The sequence below is a fragment of the Ovis aries genome, chromosome 7 (genome assembly GCF_016772045.2).
Source record: "Ovis aries strain OAR_USU_Benz2616 breed Rambouillet chromosome 7, ARS-UI_Ramb_v3.0, whole genome shotgun sequence".
Classification (NCBI taxonomy): domain Eukaryota; kingdom Metazoa; phylum Chordata; class Mammalia; order Artiodactyla; family Bovidae; genus Ovis; species Ovis aries.
Window position 1 is genome coordinate 45,569,629 of NC_056060.1, and position 23,209 is coordinate 45,592,837.

Consider the following 23,209-nt stretch of genomic DNA (forward strand, 5'->3'; position numbering starts at 1 on the left):
GGGTTTTGATATGTATGCTACACAACTGCTCTTAGCACAGCTATAACAATTTAAATGCCAGGTCATAAATATCAACAACATAGGAATATTATTAATATTTAAAGAATTCAAGAGGATTTATATGAAAAATTAGCATGAATATACAAAAAGCTTAAAGAGACAAGTTTATATAATAAAAACAAATAACTGAAACAAGACCAATGTTAAACACTGTGAAAACCACAGAAAGGCAAAATCAAACAAGAAAGCTTGACCAAGCAAATTGGTAAAGACTTTTTAATGACTGCTTTCCCAACTTGCAAGAGATGTATTAAAAAGTGTGCTCCATACACTGCTAGCTGTACATTTAGATTCATTCACCCTTCTAGAAAGGCTCTTTTATCACGCATAGGAAGAAAGTTTAAAATGCAAACTTGAAAAAAAGTTTGAAACTTGTGGTCTGTTGATTCCATTTCTATTTATTTCTGACTCTGAACTTATTCTTGTAGAAGTCTGATGCACAGCAAGATTAGAAGAACAAAAGAAACAGGAAAACAAGTGTAGGGGCTGGCAGAGTAAGCCTGGAACACATCCACACTGTACTATTCTAAGACCCCACAATCCTGCTGACCGTGGGGCAAACACGACTGACTCCAGGCCCGCTAACCACCTACAGCAGAAGACAAACAGCTTGTCTAAGCCATAATTCTCGATGTCCCAAGATAAAAATAAGCTGCTTGCAATCTGAGTTCTAGTAACTTACTCTGAGGAGACAATTTAGGAGGGGCACAAAGATTTGAGCACACATTAAGTCTTTTTTATCATATCACAGGTTGTTTATGATGGCAACTAATTGTAAACAACCTCTATGCCCAATGACAGGAGAACAGATAACCACTGAGTATAGGAGATGAGAGACTATGAATCAAAATCATCAAGGTTCTTAAAATAAATGTTAACATGAAAAGCACAGTTAACACACAGTGAATCCCAAGAGAATGCATACATACATAAATATGTTTACGTATGAAGTTAAAATGTGAGGAAGCACAAGCTTTTCATGTTCTATGCCTGCATGTCAGAGCTAAGGCACTTTAACCAAATAGATGTATCAGTGGGTCCTGTAAGCAGAGATTTGAATAGACAGGGATGAGTTAGAAACATATCAAACCAAATGGACTGTTTACGGAGTCCAAGTTGGCAAAGTGCTGAGAGATGTGAAAACAAGAAGTACAAAGGGAGTGTTCCCACAACTTAACAGTCATATTTTTTTGAATTAAAAAAAAAAGTGAACCTAGCCTCATTTAACAAAGACCAACAATACTTACTAATTCTACAACTGTCACAGAAAGCATGACACCTTTGGAGAGGATGTACTCACTGATTCTTGTTTGCCTGGCTATGAATAGCGGCAGGAGATATTCTGGAAACTTGTTATAGTGTTAGTCATTCAGTCGTGTCCGGCTCTGTGACTCCATGGACTGTAGGCCACCAGACTCCTCTGTCCATGGAATTCTCCAGGCAATAATACTAGAGCAGGTAGTCATTCCCTTCTCCAGGGGACCTTTCTGACCCAGAAATTGGACCGATTGAACTGGGGTCTCCTGCATTGCAGGCAGATTCTTTACCATCTGAGCCACCAGGAAAACTCAATGAATAATGGCATGACATATTCCAGAAACTAGCGAACCTAAAGCAATACCGAGTACTAGGCTGTTCTCAAAAAGTGGAACTGGTTACATGTGTTCCCTCAGAGAAGAGCAATATAGATAGAAAAATGGCAATTTCCCTATATGTCAGCATCTTGCTTTGCCAAGCTCCATCTCCCTCTCCAGGTCTGCTTACTATGAACACTTTGCTCTTGCTCTAGAATCTGTGAAGTCCTCTCCTAAAGGATAAAGGGAACCCGCTGCCCAGTGTGGGGTGGGGTGGGTTGTGGTCCTGGGGAAGAGCAGGCTGAATGCTGCTGCAGTACCTGGAGGAAGTTCTGGCTGGAGATGATGAGAGCCAGCTGGGCGCTCAGGTCTTCTGCTTGAGCTTGGCTCCCTCTGACCCCCTGGACCAGCTGAGGAATGTGATCGGCCACCGCCTGCAGGAAGCAAGGAAGATGAAAACTGAGCACATCCGGGATGGTGAATTACCAAAACAGCGTGTGGGGGCAAATGCCCCAAGTGATAATGCTCTGTAGGTGTGCCTTCACTCCTGGGGGGATGCCTGGTCCAGACCCTGCATTCACGCAGCAGCTGTAGCCAGCAGGGTCCCTGCCAACACTGAGTCCCAACACAGTACCTGTGGGTAGGCTCTTCCTGCACACACCCTACCCTGTGGTCCTCCAGGTCTCAACACACCCAGCACAGGCGATCCTCTGTAACTTGGCCTGAAAACAATTTCCCCAGTAGCACCTCACACCATCCTGACTCCTGAGGATTGAAAACCCTAGAATTAAAGAATCTCTCCAATTTATAGGTAAATTAGAGATTTATTCAGTCCCATGATCAGAAGAAAGTGAGAGAAATACTCAACTAACAGTATACTTGAGCATGTCAATTTCTGACTATGTGGTTATACTTTCTGTCCATCAGCTTTCATGTCACCATGGTTCCTCTTCCTCTGCTCTCATTTCTCAAATGGGGAAACCCACTGCCCAGGGCAGGGAAGGGAGTACAGCATCCTGCGGTGAGAGCACTTGAAAGAGGCCACGTCCACCGTGCAGAGGAGGTGACGGCCTTTCACTCCGAGTTCTCCCACATGCCCCTCTGTGCCCACGCCCCATCTGTCTAGCCAGGCCCTCAGAGCTCATGGCACAGAGGCCAGCACTCTCAGGAAGGGCCCAAGAGCAGCCCACCCTGGTGACATGCTCTTTTCAGGAGTCCATTCAGGCAAGAATCTAAAAACAAAAAAAACTTCGAGGAGACTTTCCGTGGATCCTCTCCAGGAATCTGGTCCACTTTCCTTTCTGCACGGCATCCTGATAGACAGCAATACTCTCATCCCCTGACAGGGATACCCACAGGCTGAGTATGTTCAGTTTCCTCATAAAATGTAGAGGTGAGGGGTTTCATACTATTTACCTGGACACAAGTGGCATGTGCTCTCTGAGAAGGGAAATGCCATTTTGCTCTCCCTACTGGCGGCTGATGCCAGGCCCCGATAGGAAACCATCTCCCTCCACAGCAGGCGCCTGACTCTCAGAAAAAGCCCTCCTTGACATGCACAGCCCCAAGGTCAGGGTCCTCCTGTATTGCTGAGACTCTTCTACCAGAGAAAACTTGCTCCCTAATGAGGGGCTGGGCTCAGAGACCCGGGATTTGGGACTTAAAGGGTCCCGGATGGTGTCCCTGCAGAAGTAAAGCCATTTCTAAAGCAGAGGCAACAACACCCCTCATGCACGCAGCATTTCAGAGGGGAGTTGAGCAAGGAGAGAGAGGGCTCCTAAATCTAACATGTCCCTACACCCAGGTCCCACAGAGGACTGCAAACACTTGCGGGAGACTTCAGTGAGAAACGGTGCCAAGATGTGGGCAACAGCTATGCAACGACAGCGTGCATCTGGCACTGCTCAGGGCTCTCCCAGGAGTCCACTGTGGGCCCTCAGGGAAGGCAGCAGCGGCGTGCTGCACCCTCGGCCACACTGCGGCTTCAGCATGGAATCAGGGCCTGGTCTCAGAAGATCAATCAGGCAACCAGAGTAAGCCCCAGAGCACAGCAGCACTGAGACCAGGAAGGATGAATAAATCCAAGACTGAAGGTACATGCCACTGTTCAAAGGGAGGGAGGCACTTGGGAAATTGATGCTTCATTACTGCTTCAGAGCCCAAAAATGGCCTCATCATCGACTGTCCTTGATTTGTGCTCACAAAAAGGAGGAAACAATGCTGGTAAAAACATTGTGCTTTCCTTCCAAGTACAGGCCATCCACTTAACAGACAAAAGCCAGATGTGTGTATGGGCGTGTACACCTGAAACATGGGAGCCAGAACAAACTGGATTAGGGGCCTGCATGATCGCTCTTAACTGAATTAGCTGGGCACCACGTGCTCTAATGCTATCAGGGTATCCTTCAGCAGACCTGGCTCTCCGGTGGCCAGAGCCTCACCTTGCAGCTCTGCACCAGCTGCTGCTGGGCCGCAGGGTTCTTGTTGGACACGGCTGCGTTCTGGGAGGCAGCGATGGTCTGTGTGGCTGCAGCAGCAGCCTGCTTGGCTGCAACCTGGGTGGGGGAGGGGGGTGGGATAGAGAGAGGAGGTGAGCCAGGGTTCTTGTGTGCAAACACACACACACATACACACTGACATCCATTCTCTCCACTAAAGGGGGGCAACGGGCAGCTATAAGAAAGGGAGCGCCAGGCACAGACTCCACCCTTTCAGCACCACTGACATCCTAACCTAGCTGAGTCCTGATGTCTTCCTTTGGTTTATGTTGCCTGGGACAAATGAAAAAGAGAGGCTGGCTTGAGTGTGCAAGTTCTGGTGTTCATTTGTCTTTCTACAAAAGCCAAGGGACAAGTCCTAAGACCATATGGAACTGATAAGCAGCACCAAGCCTAAATGTTTTAGGAAAAAGGCCTCTCTCTCACATGAGGCATGGGCTGCTTTCTGGGTCAAGTGCCAGGCACACACACTGGTGCTCCTGACTTGCCTGGGTTCAGAAGGGCCCAGGCCTTTCTGGGCCTGGCATACTTAATCATGTTGACTCTCCAGTCTCCTTCTGCGGACATGGAGGCCAGTTGTTTTCCGGAACCCAGAAAACTACACATGTTGGGATTCCTCACCAGACAGGCAAGTTCTGGCCTCAAATCCCCCCAGATTGTATTCTAAGAGTCTCCTGTGTACATTTGTAAGATTCATTTTCTAAAGAATTTGTACCTATTACTTTTTTCCCAAGAATAAATGGGCATTCTGAAAAATGACTAAAGTATTTATTAGTCCCTTTCATACCTCTTTATTCCCATCTCCAGTCTTCAAAAGTGATTACTTTCTATTGGAAGTCCTGAAAAAACATTACCTCCAACAAAATATTTACATTTTAGCTACATTTTTACACTTTTTTTCTGAACATGTACATCCCTTAATGCCAGGGGAAAACATAAAAACCCCAAAATCATGGTTCCTCCTGAAAGAAAATTTGAATTTTATTCAAGACTGTTAAACTTTGAAAAGATCTTGGCTTTGTGCAAGCGTGACCTGAAGCAGTTTTTCAAACTGTGTCAATGGATCTAAACCACTGGACCTAAATGTATAGTGGCCCTAAACCAGCTGTTCAAGCTGCTCATGGCATCTAATACCTTAAACTGTGTCATCCGTATTGATTTTGCTTCCTTTGGATGGGCATTGCCTTATGAATTCGATTGTTCTTTCAATGGACTTTCTGCAAATCTAAAGTCTAGCAAACCAGGCTCTTTACTCCTTACTGACCTCCAGTCGGTTGACGATTTTTTTCTTAATAGCATTCTGGGCCGCAGCATTGGTTGCCACCCGGAGACCTTCGGCAGCTTCTCTCAGCCTTTGCTGCTGGTCCTCGTTCTCAGGGTTGGCTGCAGCCCCCTGCCAAGGTGAAAGCAAAGATTCCAGGAGGTCCGGGGGCAATGTGCCAAAGACACTGAATTTATGCCTTCAATTTTACTTTTTCCTAGGAGTACAAGATATCTCGGAATGCTCCGAGCAGTATCTTTATGACAAAGATGTTTCCTCTCAATAAAAAAATATCTACCGGGGGATGGGATGTTTCAACAATGCATAGCTAAACAGGAGAAATCCAATGGTAACGCTTAAGATCATAGTCTTCGTCATCCATATCAATTACCTTGTGGTCAGAAACCCACGGTTTAAAACATGTTAAGTCCCTCCTGCTCACATCTCTTGGGAACTATATTTTAATTAGAGTGACAGACACATATCCTTGCTGAAAGGTTCTCCTGTCCTGCTGCACTGGCGAATGAGAATGGGCTAAGATTACAGTATAACACAGGGGCCCAGGTTGGGGGGAGGAGGGAGAGGAATGCCATTCAAAGTTCTATGAGGCAATGTTGTTCAAGAAAGACTATATCTAGAAATTACATTTCTAGAGAGCCTGAGTTGGCAAATGTGTTCACGTAGAATTGGTACCCAATTGTACTAAAGTAACAAGAGAAATTGATGCTACTATCCAGGCATGGAAAGGGGAGGGTTCCATGCACTGCTGATGGCCATGCTTCCCTTGTGTAAGCCCATGGCTCTTTTATCATGTTGCTGTAGAAGTCCAAGTGGATTTTACTTAGATAAGTAGGTAGAAGAGAAAGGCTAAAGATAATGTAGGGAGAAGATAATTTTACTGCATGATGAGTGAGTGTGTAAGTCTTAGTCACTCAGTCATGTCTGACTCTTTGTGACCCCATAGACTATATAGCCTGCTAGGCTTCTCTGTCAATGGAATTCTCCAAGCAAGAATACTGGAGTGGGTAGCCATTCTTTTCTCCAAGGGATCTTCCTGGCCCAGGGACTGAACCGTGGTCTCCTGCATTGCCAGCAGATTCTTTACCATCTGAGCCATCAGAGAAGCCCCAAATCAACAAAAACATAACGCTTATCCAGTCTTCTACCTCCACCGGCAATAAAAGCATCAATCAAGATTCTTTGCACAGGGCCTGGATGTTTTGTGACCAGCACTGGATGTATATACATGAACGAGTTTCTTTCCATGAACATTTTCAGGCTATAATAATTGCTTGCAAGGCAGAAAGAAACACACCACTTACTGAAAATCAATTTTTTGAACGTCTCCATTTCCCATATGGCCACCTAGCCAAGTTTACCAATTTGCAAAAATTGACTTCTCTGAACTATGGTATTTATAAGAAGCCATAGGAATTCACACTGAGTGGAACAGATCTAACACCTATGGCAGAGTTGTATTGGCAATCTTCTTGGATGGAATCTCCCATTCTTTCAAACTTAAAACCGCTTTTACTAGTCTTGATTTTGTGTTTCTAGCAACTAAAAAATTGAATCTTTGCACTTCACATGTGAAAGGATTGTTAGGGCTCCTTTTGCATTCTTCTGCTTTTATGAGAGTCATTTTTTCTGGTCACTGGGTATTTTTTATCAATGCCTCCAGTGTTAACTTTGTGTTCCAGCAGCAGGAAAGCACCATTTCTGTACTTTATACTGACATGTGTGCCTGGATCCTTCCTTAGCAATGTCTTTTATGATGAACATATATTAGATATGGGGTACTAATTTTGGCCTGCAATCTTAGTTACTGATTGTTTATATTTTTTTCTTCACATTAAATATATTTTTTGTAAGTCTAACTACCATATATTCTTTATCTTTCAACAAAATTCAGCAATTAAAATATTGCCATGACGACTTTTAACTAAAAGATTAAAATAACTTGGAAAAACACTCAACTTGTCCCATTTAATATAAATAATTCAAAATAACAAATACATGGGTAAGCTGGTATATGCAGTGAATGGGTCTGGGGACCACTACACATCTAGGAACAAATGTGCACATTGGTCGGCTTAGTCCTGGTTATGTGATAATAGGCTTAACTTGGCTCTTAGCTCTAATTTTCTCATCTGTAAAATAAAGGACGGACTAGACTTTTCACTCTGGAGGAGAGCATGGCAACCCACTCCAATATTCTTGTCTGGAGAATTCCATGGACAGAGGAGCCTGGCAGGCTACAATCCCTAGGGATGCAAAGAGTTGAACATGACTGAAGCAACTCAGCATGCAGACTTATCATTAAAGTTCTTTCCAGCCTAGCAAGCAATTTTTGTGAACATGAGGGTTTGCTTGAAATGGCTTTGTTTAAACTTAGAAAGAAGGGGGGAAAAAAGGAAACAAAACTAGTAACAACCTTAAAAAAAAAACAACAACTTACTATAATCCAAAGGTCTAATGTGTATTTTTGCTAAAAGGCATGGTTAGAAGCAGAGCTTCTTGGCAGAAAGAGGGATCAGAGCAGAGGAAGGAAGTTCAGACTCTGCCCCTCCCTGGGATTCTCTTCAGTCCTACCCAGGATATATCTCCAAGGACTCTCAGCCCCTCAGGCAATATAATGATGAGTTAGACAAGGAGGAAGGTCTATCGGATACCACTGCATGTCACAGACATTGGAAGTGAATGAAATTCACATACTTGGTTGAGATACCCTACTGTTCTGTTAGAAGCCAAGGAGACAGGCTAAGGTGTGGGGGATGTATAACGAACCTGAAAATACATAGAAATACATTCAACATGTTACCTTGGGGATATGTAGTTGAAGGTGGTTTCTATTTTCTTATTCATATATATACATGAATTTTATAAGGTATAAAATTATATAAGGTAATTACATATAAAATTATATATAAGGTAATTTGCTGAATTTTGCCTTTATATATACTCTTTTTCAGATTCTTTCCCCATATAAGCTATTATAAAATATTGAGTACAGAGTTTCCTCTGTACTATATGTGCTATACAGTTAGTTCTTGTTGTATAGAACTTGTAGTTCTATCTTATGTATAATAGCATGTATATATGAATCCCAAATTCCTAATTTATCTCTCCCCCACATCCCCTTTGGTAACCACAAGTTGGTCACTTATGCAAAATCTTGAAAGAAGTTTAGCTGAAAAGTCAAATGGAGGGGTAAAGTGACATTAAGGCTACAGGAAGAAAACAGGTCAAAATGAATTTACTGTTGAAAATCTCAACTTTAAATTAGTCATCATTTTCAATAAAGTCAATGGCAGTGACTCAATGGAAAGAACACATGCTAAGCAGGGATTCTGCTATCTATGGCTGAGTCAGCACCATCGCCCTAAAGAGTTTCATTCATGTGTTCCATGACTTCCCTGTTTCCCACTTGAAGAAGGTTAAACATTACAAAGCCACATAGACTTTAAACAAATAAAACACATATTCTGCTACCCACTCTCTATCCTGAAGGTAACTTTCAGATTCTTACTTTCAATAACGTTCACTTTTCAAGTGAATAAATCCAATGTACTACCTTTGCAGCCTCCACCATGCGAGCTGTGGAGTCAGCCAAGAGTTTAGCTGCTGCCAGGAGCTTCTTGGAATTCTCCATGTCGATTTCAGCTTCCGCGTCTGACCTCATGGCGTTGACGAGGTCTGAGGTGGCCTGGGCCAGGACCCGGGCCTGGCGTACCATTTCACCTAGAGGGTGGGACAGAGGATGCAGTCTGTGTGTCTGCCTCTTAAAGCTCAGGGGAAACCTCAGGGGCCAGTACATTCTCGTCTCTGTTCCTCTGGCAAAAAGGACAAAGAGAAATGAGCCTCCATGCTCCATTCGAAGCAATGAAGCCAAGTCAGACCCAGAACCAAAAACATTCCCTGTGGCTGCCAGGCCTGTCTACCCCAAAGGCATCCAAGTTCAGTCTCTAACTGTGCGGGATAAAGATGACATAAGTAACCTAAGAGGAACTTTTTATAAAGAGAAGGCAGGGAACAAGATTATGTGGATTTATTACGTGCATTTATGCTTAGTAAATACTTACATAAAAAATACTATTTTCCTCATATCAAGAGTCTCTTACACCAAAGCCCCTGTGATAAGCTCTTTGAGTAATGTGCATAGAAAAAAATTATCTTTTAATTTTGAGCCTGCCTAACATCAGATGAGTGGTATCACATAACCCACTCTATTTGTGTCTCTTGGCTCTAACTCACAGAAAGCTCAGACCCCAGTTTCATGCTCAGATGCCGAGATCTGCTTTGGCCCAGTCTCCCTCTCAGTTATTTCTTTGCTCACTCTTTCCTTCCCAGCATTGGTTTTGATCTTGTTATTAGGAACTGTGATTTTATTGAAATCTGTTTCAACTTCCTTTTGGAAGTGGGAGGGCTACCATCATATACATTAAAAAATAAAACGATTCAAATATGAGCAATATCCTCCTTTGGGTCATTTGTGGAGAATCTTGAAGCACTATCAGCATGAAGTGGGAACGGGAAACTTCATGAAAATCAAAATGTGCTTGATTCAAGGTATCCTGGATTAGCTCCTGGGACAATGAAAGGACATTAGTGAAAAACTAGTGAAATCTGAATAATGTCTGCAGTTTAAAGAACTGTAATGTACCAGTGCTCATCTCCCAGTCCTGACCAATGTCCTGTAGGCTGGGGGAGATGTTAAAGGAATCAGGGAATAGTAAAGGAAAAGTCTATTACTCCAGCAACTTTTCTATAGATATAAAAAATATTCCACAATATGAAGTTTATTTAAATAAAAGAACCAAAAGAATCTACTTCTTAAATCACTCAATAAAGATGGAGAAAAGCACAAGGTAGTTTTCTTAAAAAAACAACAAAAAACACAACTCAACTGCTCTGTGCTGATGAATAAGTACAAAAATAGATATCTTTCAAACTACTGGTGGGGTTGCAAACTGTAGAACCTTTCTGGGGAGAAATTTCAGACGTTTAAAATTAAAAATGTACATACTTATTGACCCAGAAATTCAAATGATGGGAACTTGTCCTATATATACTCCCCAAAGTAAACAGAGACATTTTTGCAAGAATCATTACTATATTAATTTTGTAAAACAAACAAAAATTTGGAAATTACCATTAGAAAACAACTGGTTAAGTAAATTATGATGTATTCTTGAACTGAATACTATGCTCCCATTAGAAAGAATAGTGTATAGGTCAACAGGCAGAAACATTCTAATATATTCAGTGAAAAATGTTGCAAAAGAGTATATGTAATAGAACTCCATTAATATGGAAAGAAAGAGGATGTTATATACACATACACCTATATCTAGGCAGGAAGACTGAACATTTCTGAACAGGTAAAACAGAAATTGGTAAGTGGTCATTTCCAGAGATTTAGATGGGATAGTAATGGGCTGGGTCTGCTGCTGCTGCCGCTGCTAAGTTGCTTCAGTCGTGTCTGACTCTGTGCAACCCCATAGATGGCAGCCCACCAGGCTCCGCCGTCCCTGGGATTTTCCTGGCAAGAACACTGGAGTGGGTTGCCATTTCCTTCTCCAATGCATGAAAGTAAAAAGTGAAAGTGAAGTCGCTCAGTCATGTCCGACTCTTTGCCACCCCATGGACTGCAGCCTACCAGGCTCCTCCGTCCATGGGATGGATTTTCCAGGCAAGAGTACTGGAGTGGGGTGCCATCGCCTTCTCCGGGGCTGGGTCTGGGGAGACTTAATTTTTAACTAATAGGCTGAAAAGGTTATATATACATATTTGTGTGTGTGTGTGTGTATGTATGTATGTATAGTGATGTTTGACATCTTAGGAAAACTTTTCTGGTTGGAAAGAAACTGCCCCTCACAAAGCTAGCAAATAGAGACAGGAAAAGGTCCAGCCAAGAGTATGGTGGCAAACTAACCAATCCAGAGCTATCCTCTATCTGGCCCCTATAGCCAGGAGGCAATATTTCTCTGCCTTCATCACCCCAGAGCCATGATCAGGCAACTTGGGATCACACCTATAAGCAAGAGCCAGCTGAAACTATTTAGTCAAACCTAAGTTGTTCATCTTGCTCCATCTTGCTTTTTCTACAGAAATCCCAATAAAGGCAGTGTCCTGAGCTCTCTCCTCAATCCTATCTCTTGCCATCTGGTCAGAACCTGATGCTTCCCTTGTGACCCTGTGTGATAGGCAGAGACACCCTGACTGGGACCTCTGAGTATAATAAACTTCCAAGCCTCATTCTTGCGTCTTCCTGTGGCTACACCAACTTTACCATAGCCAACATGGACATTCTGGGAACAAAAGGGATATACTGTGCACCTAAATTTTATATATATATATATATATATATATATATATATATATATATATATAAAACTCTAGATGACGTTAAGTCTCTTGGTGTTGCTTGGATGGACAGATTAGGAGCCGATCTTTCCCAGCTTCAGAAGAAGGCTCTGACTGAGAGTGATTAGCATTTGCCCTTTTACCAGGCGTCCAGGAAACCATCATCTGACTTGCTCACAGTCAATGCCATCAGGGAACCCCAAACCGCCTGGCCCACCCACAGCCCACAGCCCAACTCCTCACCAGCATCGCCCATGGAGCTGAAGATGCTCTCGGTGACACACATGATGGTGTCGGTGGCCTGGTCGTAGCGACCGATGGGCTCGCCTCGGCTGGCGAACTGTCGTACGTGCTGCAGGAGATCGTGGAGGGCCTGGCTGACCACGCTGGCAGCCGCGCTGACCTGCTTCAGCAGCTCAGTGTCGTCGGTGGCCGCCTGGCAGGCGCGGACGCAGTTTTCTACGGAGCGATCCACAAGCTTCCCCGCTTCAATCAGCTGCTCCTGGCACACAGGGGAGCTGATGGTGGGGCTCACGACCTGAAGCGAGACGGGAGTGGGTCTTGGGCACCACATCACAACTCTAGGTTCTCCAGTGCCCACTAGCATTTCTGCCATGTCCTTCCCTGCCCTGGGCCTCAGTTCCTTACTTACAGGACCAGCGATTAAACTGAACCATCACAGGAGGTTTCTCATACTCGACCATTTCACTTTGTGATTTTTAGATGCCCACTAACTTTCACCTCCATTAGTGCTCTATAACCACTGATACTACTGACTACTTCTATAGAGAGAAATTTCTGATATTTACCATTCACACCTCCTCCTCCTGGGAACCTCTGAACTGAGTCTTCCAAGCTGAGATAAAGACTATGTCAAAGAATTATGATTTTTTTCCAGATATATTTCCTGGAAGTCTGCTTCATGGTTGAGAGAGTAGAGTGGGTTGCATCAGCATCTGTGAAACTAGGCTGGTGAACAAGGAAAGCAGGAGGAGGGAGACCATCAATGATGCCTCCAACTGATGCTGCACACCCTCTCCTAGGACTGGAAATGCCAGGGGGAACCAGATTACAGAGCCATGAGTGTATGCTCGGTTGCTCAGTTGTGTCCGACTCTGTGATTCTATGGCCTGGAATCCACCAGGCTCCTCTGTCCATCCATGGCAGGAAAACTGGAGTGGGTTGCCCTTCCCTTCTCCAGGGGATCTTCCCGACCCAGGGATTGAATCCATGTCTTCTGCATGGGCAGGAGGATTCTTTACTGCTGAGCCCTGAGGGAAGCTCTTACAGATCTGTACAGTATGTTGTATCGTCAGGTGGAGAAACTAACACCTACCATCCTGTGATGCATTATCTCAGCGAAGATACACGTGGTTGAGTGCAAAGGGTATCTGAAGTTAGACCAGCCTGATTTGTAAGCCTAGTCCAGGCACTTATGATTTCTGTGGCTGTAATCACTCAGTAACATCTAAGAGCCTCAGTTTCCTCTTCAGTAAACCAGGGGTGATGGTGCTACATGAGGTACTGTGTTATACAGAGTGTGTACATCCTAATGACAACCATGAACTACATCATTATCCCTCATTCTGATACTGTGCAGCGCAGAAAGGGCTCCCACTAACTCTGCAGATAATGCTGTAACGGCATAATCCAAGAGCTCTTTGTGCACAGGGGTAAACAAGACATGCTGTCAAGTCCGAAGGGGAGATACAGCAATTTACATGTAGAAATGGCAATTAGACACAGAAAAGTACCATTGCTTCAGGGCTTGAGCAAGGAAAAAATTATTAAAGTGGAACTGGACAGCTTATGCTAAAATACTACCATTTCACCTGAAAGGCACCCGAAGCAAGCTCTGAATCTTAGGCAATTTTAACAAGTTCTGCCCCTGCTTCCTCTCACAAACACTCTGAAGAAAGGGCTGGGGTGCCCACCAGCTTACCTTGGCGCACGCCACTAGCTGGGAGGTAGAGAGGGCGCACTGGGTGGCTGCGGCGATCACCCTGTTCTGCAGGACCGTGTCCTCAGCCACTTGGGCAACATTCTTTGCCTTTAGTACCAACATGGCAGCAGCATTGGCAACAGCTTTAGCCAAACTCATTAAAACGTCCTAAGAAAATGAAAACAAAAAATAGTTATTTATATTTTCCCAGTCATCCATCAGAGCCGGAAAATAAAGCACTTAAATATTTTATGAAAATTCCATTTGGCCTTTTTCCTTCAGTACTTTAGAATAAAACTTTTTCCACTTATTTTACTGAAATGTCAAGTTAGTCTGAGAGCTAATTAAGGAAGGAGACTTAATCCTAATACTACAGTCTCCTATACTATAAGTAGCATAGGTTTCAATCTAAAATAGGTTAATTTGAAGGAAGGGCTTTTGTTTTAACCATTGATTCACATTTGTGCATTTAAACAACACTTAGAATCTTGACAACACCTCCTGAGTATGTGGTAGATCCAGCTGAAAATATATACTATGAGTGGTAGGAAGGATGAAATTCATGGCCCATGTCATCATGCCCCACTGTGACTTGAAAATTTATCTTTTGGATCTCTACTTTGCACAAGGATCCAAGCTGTCATCAGAAATTCAGCCACATCTTGGCCTCCAGAGGGCAACGTTGAACATGCATGGATAGGACCTCCAGCCCAATAGCTCATGAATTCTCTGAACATAAGTTATTCTCAGTGTTCTGTAGCCTTCTAGATGGAGATAAATTATTATGAAAAGTGGAAAGGGAGCCTATGTAAATAAACCAGCCTCAAGAAGCCCTCACCAATGATGCAAAGCACTCTGAGCCTTTAAAGATCAGTTTATGTTGCAGGTCAACATCAAGGCTTTCTGCCTGCAGGCTGGAGAATCCCTCGACTCACCCCATCAGGTTTGTCATCATTCTGTGACCTAAAGAATCACCACTGCTACATTTAATGCACTTCTTGGCTTTTAATATTGAAGGTCATTTATTTGGTTTGGAAATGCCTTCCCAAACATAGAGGCCAATTTTATTTTGAACCAACATGTCAAAGCTTTCTCCCAGAGGAAATGTGGTCAGAAGTCTTTACTAATTCATCAGATAATGAAAAGCACTTTTGATTCTCAATGCAAAGGGTACCCACAGAGTCTTTACAACAAGATAGTTTATAAGATATACTGGAAAGAGTGTTCTGCTTGTCCAATTTTATACAGAGCAAAGACTATGTTTGTTGTTCCTGCCACTCTTTTGTGACCCTATGAACTATAGCTCGCCAGGCTCCTCTGTCCATGGGATTTCCCAGGCAAGAATACTGGAGTGCGTTGCCATTTCCTTCTCCAAGGGATCTTCCTGACCCAGGGATTGAACCCATGTCTCCCACATGGTAGGAGGGTTCTTTACCACCGAGCCACTTGGAAAGCCCAAGACCATATATCTTACCCAGGCAAATCAGAAACCCATGAATCCACCAAGTAAGGAGATTTTAAAATGGACAATAACAAAGCCGTCAGAAAAGGGCAGTTTGATCCAGTCTTTCTTAGGTTGCTGGTGTTTACTCGATGTCCAGGGAGAGGCCACAGCCTGTGGTGCCAAGAGGTGAAGAGGCCTTTGGGATCTGACCGGCATTCATCTGCCACATAACTTCTATAAATTGATCCCAACACAGCCTGCAAAGTTATGGTTCCTGGCCCTCTATATCAATGCTTAGTGAAAGCAAAATTTGAAAGTCACAAATCATTATCAAGATTTTTAAAAGCAGTCTTTCAAAATGCATCAAAGTATTCTTTCCCTTGAAAGGAATCCATCTTCTCACCCAGAGACCAAGATTTGGTCACGGCTTTGTTAGACTGATTTAAAGAAATCCTGATTCTCCTACTAATTTTGTCCACCCCCCCACACACAAAAAATACAGTTAGAAAAAGAACATGATCCTGTGGCTATAGTTGCTGACAAGGCCCTTGTCAAACTTTTCAACAAGACCACTATTATGCAGCTCATGTAGAATAAACCTTTGTTAACTCTGGGAACATGCAGTACACTGAAAACTCAAGAAAAAGCTCCAAGATAGGATCTCAAGAACTGGAAAACCAAGAGAGTAAGAAATCCAATGTCAGTAAGCCAGGGGTTACCCACACCTAGAGGAGACTGTAGATCACCTTACTGCACTGGTGTTTACCGAGATACCTTAGAGAACAGGAAACATTCAAGCCAGGGCTTTCCTGCTAAGAAAGCCACCATGAGACCCTATCCTGAACTTGAACCTGCTTCTCTAGCCCATCTGAATGGAAGCAGACACTGGAGGCGGAGTTTATATTCACATGTGATGGAAACAGTTTGTCAAAGAATAAAAGGGGAGAAATCCATTTTTTTTAAAAAAACCCACAAAGCCACAAGGATATAGGAGATGCTTTAAAGAAGAGCTGTGACTTCCCTCTCAACTTTTCCCAGACATTAGAAAATAAGTTGACTGCTTCAGGATAATTAAGCCTAGTAAACCAATGGACGAATCTCGTATTTAACCAATTTCTAAGTAGGTACCTACCTCCAAAGAACTACTTGCTCTAATACAAAATCCACAGGACAACACATGTGTTTGGGGATCTAATCAAGGGGAAGGAAGGACGAGGACATAATTAGCTTGGCTTTAGCAGGTTGTATTTATGTGGTCTACAGTTAGTTCCGTTTACAGTTATTACTGGCCACGCTAGCACAGAAATGGCTTCCAGGAATACCCCTACCACCCATTCTGTGTCTCAGCCTCCCTGATCACATGAACGTTCATGCACTGAATGCTCAAGCCTTAATGCAGGATCTGAATGAGTCCTATGTCCCCAGCACTCCAGGAATGTGGAGAGTAGAGGAGAAGGGGTATGTTTAATGTATTCACAACATACATGATCTTATCTTAGATTAACTAACACATCTCGAGCTGATGAAATCCAGTAGTGCTAGATGAAATAGCAAGCAAAATTGCCCTCCTCGAGGCAACTGGAATGCTGATTGAACGCTGGGTGATTTTATTCTAAATTCTATAGAAATTCCAAACACTGAACCTGACATAGGATTTAGAAAAGGGTACCTTCCTGAAAACCTGGGCTTGACCTGCAGCAGTTTAATGAGAATGTATCTGTATGTTCCTTGTAAAATTAAGACTGAGGAGGAAGAGGAATGAAAGGCATCTGCCCATAAGTATGTGAGAAGAGGAGTTCATCTGGCCTGAAGATCCCCAGCAGAAGGCCTCCCCACCCTATTTGCGGGGGCTGGGAATGGAGGCAGACAAGTTGAGATCTTGTCTGAGCTGGCAGTGCAGCCAGCCAGCTGCAGACAGTGGCTACAGCTGGTCCCCAGAGGATATGTCTTTGGTATTGAAAAAAAAGGTGGGGGGTGACAAAAAGGACTTCTCTGCCACACTTGTGGTTTTGAATATGACACAGACATATTCAAAGCTCTCAACACAAAGGAATGCTTATGCTATGTGGGAGCAGAGTGTATGGGAGTGCATGTGTTTCCACTCTTCCATGCAGACTCAAGAATGATGCAATTCAAAGCTGCCCCAAATAGATAAAACAAGACTGGCCATGAGTGGATAACTGTAGACTTGGGTGGCTGATATAAGGATGGTTGTGACATTATTCCCTCCATGTTTGTGTTTAAAGAAAGTGCAGCATGCTGACTAGTGAGAACAGCCCAGCAGATGTTTCAGTGTGGTGATGTATGGTGTAAGTGAATTGAGTTTTTCAATTAAAATTTTTTTTTCGTTAACACATGAAAAGATCACAGTCTAAGATAATCTACCTTCACCTTTCTCTTGTCAGTTCAAGGAAGACTCCATTTTTCATTACCTTCTCCCTGCTTGGGTCTAAGACCATCACTTAGGTTCCAAGATTATGGACTGCAAATATCTCACCTGGAATCGCTCGTCAGTCTCATTCTCTCCAATCTGCCGCAGAAGATCCCCGCTGGCTTGTCCTATGCTTCCAGCGGCGGTCAAAACTGTCTGTCGAGGCTACAAACACAGAGTACATCTTAGTGGGAAAGAGAGCGCACTGCCTCCCCAGGGCCATCAGACAGGGCAGCGCAGGAAGAGGAGTCCTATAGGAGGGCTTCCTCCTGCAGCCCAATAAACTCTGGAACTGTCTGCCAGACAGGAGACATACACGTCCTTGTGGAATCCGTGCAAGAAACTGGTTGATGGCTCAAAACCAGCAATGTCGGAATAGATTTGAAATGATCAATTGACAAGCCTCATTCAATTGGTAGGAAATTGGAGTACAGACTTGTATTCCCTTTACACGTGTATTGGTAACGTGTGTGCTAGTTTCTCAGGCTGCATCTAATCAAGAAGCCTTGGGTGGGGGAAGGGAGGCTTCATTCCAAGAGCTTGTTGGTTGTTCAGTCGCTCAGTCATGTCCAACTCTTTGCGACCCCATGTACTGCAGCATGCCAAGCTTCCCTGTCCCTCATCATCTTCCAGAGTTTGCCCAAATTCACATCCATTGCATTGGTGATACCATCCAGCCATCTCATCCTTTGACACCCTCTTCTCCTTCTGCCCTCAATCTTTGCCAGCATCAGGGACTTTTCCACTGAGTTGGCTGTTCACATCAGATGACCAAAATACTGGAGCTTTTGCTTCAGCATCAGTCCTTCCAGCCAGTATTCAGGGTTGATCTCCCTTAAGATTGACTGGTTTGATCTCCCTGCTGTCCAGGAGACCTTCAGGAGTCTTCCCCAGCACCACAGTTGGAAGGCATCAATTCTTTGGTGCTCTGCCTTCTTTACCGTCCAGCTCTCACCGCATGTGACTATCAGGAAGACCATAGTCTTAACTATATGGACCTTTGTCAGCAGATTAATGCTTCAGTTCAGTTCAGTTGTTCAGTCGTGTCTGGCTCTTTGCGACTCCATGAATCTCCACACGCCAGGCCTCCCTGTCCATCACCAACTCCTGGAATTCACCCAAACTCATGGTGAAGAGTCGGACACGACTGAGCGACTTCACTTTCACTTTTCACTTTCATGCATTGGAGAAGGAAATGGCAACCCACTCCAGTGTTCTTGCCTGGAGAATCCCAGAGATGAGGGAGCCTGGTGGGCTGCCGTCTACGGGGTCACACAGAGTTGGACACGACTGAAGCGACTTAGCAGCAGTAGCATGTGCATCAAGTCCGTGATGCCAACCAGCCATCTCATCCTCTGTCGTCCCCCTCTCCTCCTGCCCCCAATCCCTCCCAGCATCAGGGTCTTTTCCAATGAGTCAACTCTTTGCATGAGGTGGCCAAAGTATTGGAGTTTCAGCCTCAGCATCAGTCCTTCCAGTGAACACCCAGGAGTGGTCTCCTTTTGGATGGATGGGTTGGACCTCCTTGCACTCCAAGGGACTCTCAAGAGTCTTCTCCAACACCACAGTTCACAAGCATCAGTTCGGTGCTCAGCTTTCTTCACAGTCCAACTCTCACATCCATACATGACCACTGGAAAAACCATAGCTTTGACTAGATGGAACACTGTTGGCAAAGTAATGTCTCTGCTTTTTAATATGCTATCTAGGTTGGTCGTAACTTTTCCTTCCAAGGATTAAGCGTCTTTTAATTTCATGGCTGCAATCACCATCTGCAGTGATTTTGGAGCCCCCCAGAATAAAGTCTGACACTGTTTCCACTGTTTCCCCATCTATCTGCCATGAAGTGATGGGACCAGATGCCATGATCTTCATTTTCTGAATGTTGAGCTTTAAGGCAACTTTTTCACTCTCCACTTTCACTTTCATCAAGAGGGTCTTTAGTTCCTCTTCAATTTCTGCCATAATGACGGTGTCATCTGCATATCTGAGCTTATTGATATTTCTCCTGGAAATCTTGATTCCAGCTTGTGCTGCTTCAGCCCAGCGTTTTTCATGATGTACTCTGCATGTAAGTTAAATAAGCAGGGTGACAATATACAGCCTTGACGCACTCTGAGTAATGCTTAGCCAGTATCAAAGGTTGCACCATAGCTTCTGCACACAGTTCAGCAACCCCAAACCTTGCAGTGTGGTAACGTGAACCACTGGGATGGAAGGAGCACCTAGGGCAGCAAGAGTCCTGTGGGTCCCAAAGGCTGCATCTACCTCATCAGAGCTTGAGTGACTTTAGGGGAGAATGGGTCCATGTATATACATGGCTGAGTGCCCTCACTGTCCACTGGAAATTACCACAACATGGTTAATTGTCTATACCCCAACACAAACTAAAAAGTTAAACAAAAGAACCTTGAGCGACTGCTCACCCCAACGCTCACCTCTCCAGAAGTCGGCTGCACAGCTTTCAGCAGATCTGACACAGCCCCGGCGAGGGTCCTCGCGGCTCTGAGCAAGTCCTCCCCGCTGCCCACCTCGTCATCCATGAGGGCGGCCAGCAGCTTCACGCCCTTGGACATCTCCGTCAGGTTGGAAGAAATGGTGGTGATGGCGCATCCCACGGCAGTGTAGTCGGTGTCCGCAGGATCACCTAGGACAGAGAAGGACTGACACCATCAGAGCAGGGCAGTGAAGGCTGCAGGGAGCCCAGGGTAACACACGACAGGTGGTGACACTGGCAGCAGACCCCGCCCCCTTGCGACATCCTGCAAGAGTCAGACGTCTCGTCTCCCCATCTCCAAGGCTGCTCTTCACGGGGTCCCTTCACCCCGAGGTCTCACACTTTGAGATTCTGAGCATGAACACCTTTAAAGCTAGCATCTCACGGTCCTTTGCAGAAGGCCTCTCCAAGGTCAGCAGCTTGGAGAGGTCAACTCTGTCCCTGAAACACTGCAAGGCTGCTTGGTGATGCCAAGATTGTCCCTGGCTCTCACTTCACAATGCAAGGCTGAGGGCCATGCAATCCAGAGAAGACCACAGCTAGACAAGACAGAGGAAGGCACCCGTGACGGCCAGTCATACAAAACCACTTTGAGACTGTAAGCTCCCAGAAGGCAGAAACTGGCCTCAGTAAACTTAGAAGTATGTCCAGCAGCTTGATGGACAATGAGCTGAGTAAGTGCTTTTCACTGAGGGTGCATGATAAAGTCACAAAGGCAAGAGAGGTTCCCCACATTTCTCCCGGGTCAGGGGGAGAAAATGCTTGAAGCATTGTGAGGGCCTAAAAATAGACTCTTCTCTCTGAATAGGAAAAATCTGTTGCTTCAATCAAAGAATAAGAACTTCTCTCGTTTTTTTTTTTTTTTTGAACAAAACCACAATACACCACAGATCCACAGGGACACCACAGGGACTTACCGGCTGTGAGGTTAACAACTGACGCGGTTCCAGCTGTGATGGCATCGACTTGAGAGTGGATTTCGTGTTTGGACTCGTCCACTTTATTCTGAACCCACACCCTAGACGCCTGCAAAACCAGATAACCGCATGACACAGTCACTGAGCAGGGTTACCCAGGAAACCAGAGAAGCCGTGCCATGAAACGAGACCAGCATTCTGACCACACTCCTCTCACTGGGCCGGCACCCATGAGGCCCTTACATCATCTTCAACAATGTCCTTAACAGGCCTCTTGCTCATTCATTCATGCCACATGGAAAGAAAATTCTCAATGCTTCTTACTCGGGTTACCTTTTCTTTAAGATTTTGGAGACAAAATCTCTCTGTGGTTTTACATAGGTAAATTCAGTTTAAAAAAATGGAGATATGTAGTATCTTATAATAATACTGCACAGTGGCACCAACATGCATGCTCAGTCATGTCTGACTCCTTCTGACCCCATGGGCTATAGCCCTTCAGGCTCCACTATCCGTGGGATTTCCCAGGCAAGAAGACCGGAGTGGGTTGCCACTTCCTACTCAATGGGATCCTTCCCCTCAACTCAGGGATTGAACTGCATCTCCTGTGTCTCCTGCAGTGGCAGGCAGATTTATTACCACCGAGTCACCTGGGAAACCCACTGGCACCAACAACTGTTGCTAATTTTCATCTTCATTTTTTTAGAGAATGGAGTGAGAATCAGGGTATTTTAGCTGAGTCTTCCCTCAGCATAGCAACTGTCTTTTATGACATGAATATCATGCTGATGTGCACCTTTCCCAGCAGGATTTTGAGGGGTGGTCTTCAAGACCCCTGCTCTGGATCCATAATATGTGATATGACCTTGAGCAAACTTCATCCAGTTCCTGTGCCTAAATTTCTTCTACTGTAGAAACTCAGTGGTCTTTTGAAACCTTTCTAGTTCTTATACTTTACGCTCATGTGACTCTTAGCAAATTCTGCTTTTGGCCATTTCTGGTCTTAGCCAATGAGTGCTAACACTAGCAATGGTGATCCCATGTTAACAGATGGTTCTGGTCTCCTTCCCCAAATAGTCCCCAAATATTAATCTTGGTTCAGAGTATGTCTAGCATTAAAATATTTTATATATGAATTCTTTGAAAATTGGTGAAGCAAGAATATCAAGTCCAGATATTTAAAAACTCCTTCTCCCAGCTGTGCTGGATATGGGAGGCTGCCATATGTATTTTTAGTTTCAAGTTCCTGAAAGCAAAATACTTAATAACTTCAGAGACTTGAGAGAAACAGCTTTGAGGATGCTACACCCTTCAGGTTTACAGGTACACAAGTGAAAAACACACTGAGCAGAGAGAACTTGGAGGCAGCTGTCCTGGCTGGATGAGGTGAGGCTACAAACTGTGTCTTGGTTCTGCCCCTATGATGTCCAGGCAGTACTATAGCCATGGTTTCCAACCCTGGCTGCATATGAGAATCACAAAGAGAGATGAAACACCATGGAAACCCAGGCCCCACCTCCAGCAACACTGATCTGCTTGGTCTGACCTGGGCCCTAGGCTTTGTCCTTTAAGCCTTTCAGGTGATTCTAATGTGCAAAGCAGGACAGAGAATGACAAAGGTAGCCGGTGCTTGGCAAACTTCCCTGTGGACACAAAACAGCTGGGAACTAAAATGTAGATTCTGATTCAGAAGGGTGGAGTAAGGCTTAAGATTCAGTACCTCTCACACGATCCTAGGTGCTGCCAATGCTGCTGGCCTGGGGATCACAATTTAAACAGCAAGGGACTAGATGATTTCATGCAATGGCAGCTATGGGAAGGCAGTTAATCGCCCTGCCTCACTGAAAAGTTCAGTAGTAGGAACCCAGCAGTTCACAAAGCATGGTTCCCAGACAAGCAGTAGCACCTGCGAACCTGCTGGAAATGCAAATTCTCCGGCCCCACCCCAGACCAACTGAGTCAGAAAAAATGGAGGAGGGGCCCATTTTTAGCCTCTGGATGACTCTGAGGTTTGCTCGAGTATGAGAACCACCGGTATTAACAACAAATCCAGCTAATACTCACTGGGCTTGCACTGTGTTAGGTGCGGGGCTAAGAACTTTGTGACGTGAAAGTGAAAGGTGCCCAGTCCGACTCTTTGTGACCCCATGCACTATACAGTAAGAACAGTACAGAGACTACAGAGTCCATGGAATTCTCCAGGCCAGAAAACTGGAGTG

General features: G+C 44.5%; 1 protein-coding gene across 12 annotated transcripts in view; it reads right to left on the minus strand.

The window, feature by feature from the left end:
* TLN2 (talin 2) overlaps nucleotides 1-23,209 on the minus strand; it is a 498,466-nt gene that overhangs the window by 138,976 nt on the left and 336,281 nt on the right. For all 12 annotated transcript variants that reach the window (XM_060417828.1, XM_060417827.1, XM_027971770.2 and 9 more), the window contains 9 exons: nucleotides 20,991-21,099; nucleotides 20,015-20,223; nucleotides 17,643-17,741; nucleotides 13,702-13,869; nucleotides 12,003-12,297; nucleotides 8,968-9,134; nucleotides 5,397-5,525; nucleotides 4,076-4,189; nucleotides 1,955-2,068 (listed from right to left, as the gene is read on the minus strand). In XM_060417828.1, the coding sequence (XP_060273811.1) occupies nucleotides 1,955-2,068; nucleotides 4,076-4,189; nucleotides 5,397-5,525; nucleotides 8,968-9,134; nucleotides 12,003-12,297; nucleotides 13,702-13,869; nucleotides 17,643-17,741; nucleotides 20,015-20,223; nucleotides 20,991-21,099 (1,404 nt within the window). The remainder of the gene's footprint in view (nucleotides 1-1,954; nucleotides 2,069-4,075; nucleotides 4,190-5,396; nucleotides 5,526-8,967; nucleotides 9,135-12,002; nucleotides 12,298-13,701; nucleotides 13,870-17,642; nucleotides 17,742-20,014; nucleotides 20,224-20,990; nucleotides 21,100-23,209) is intronic.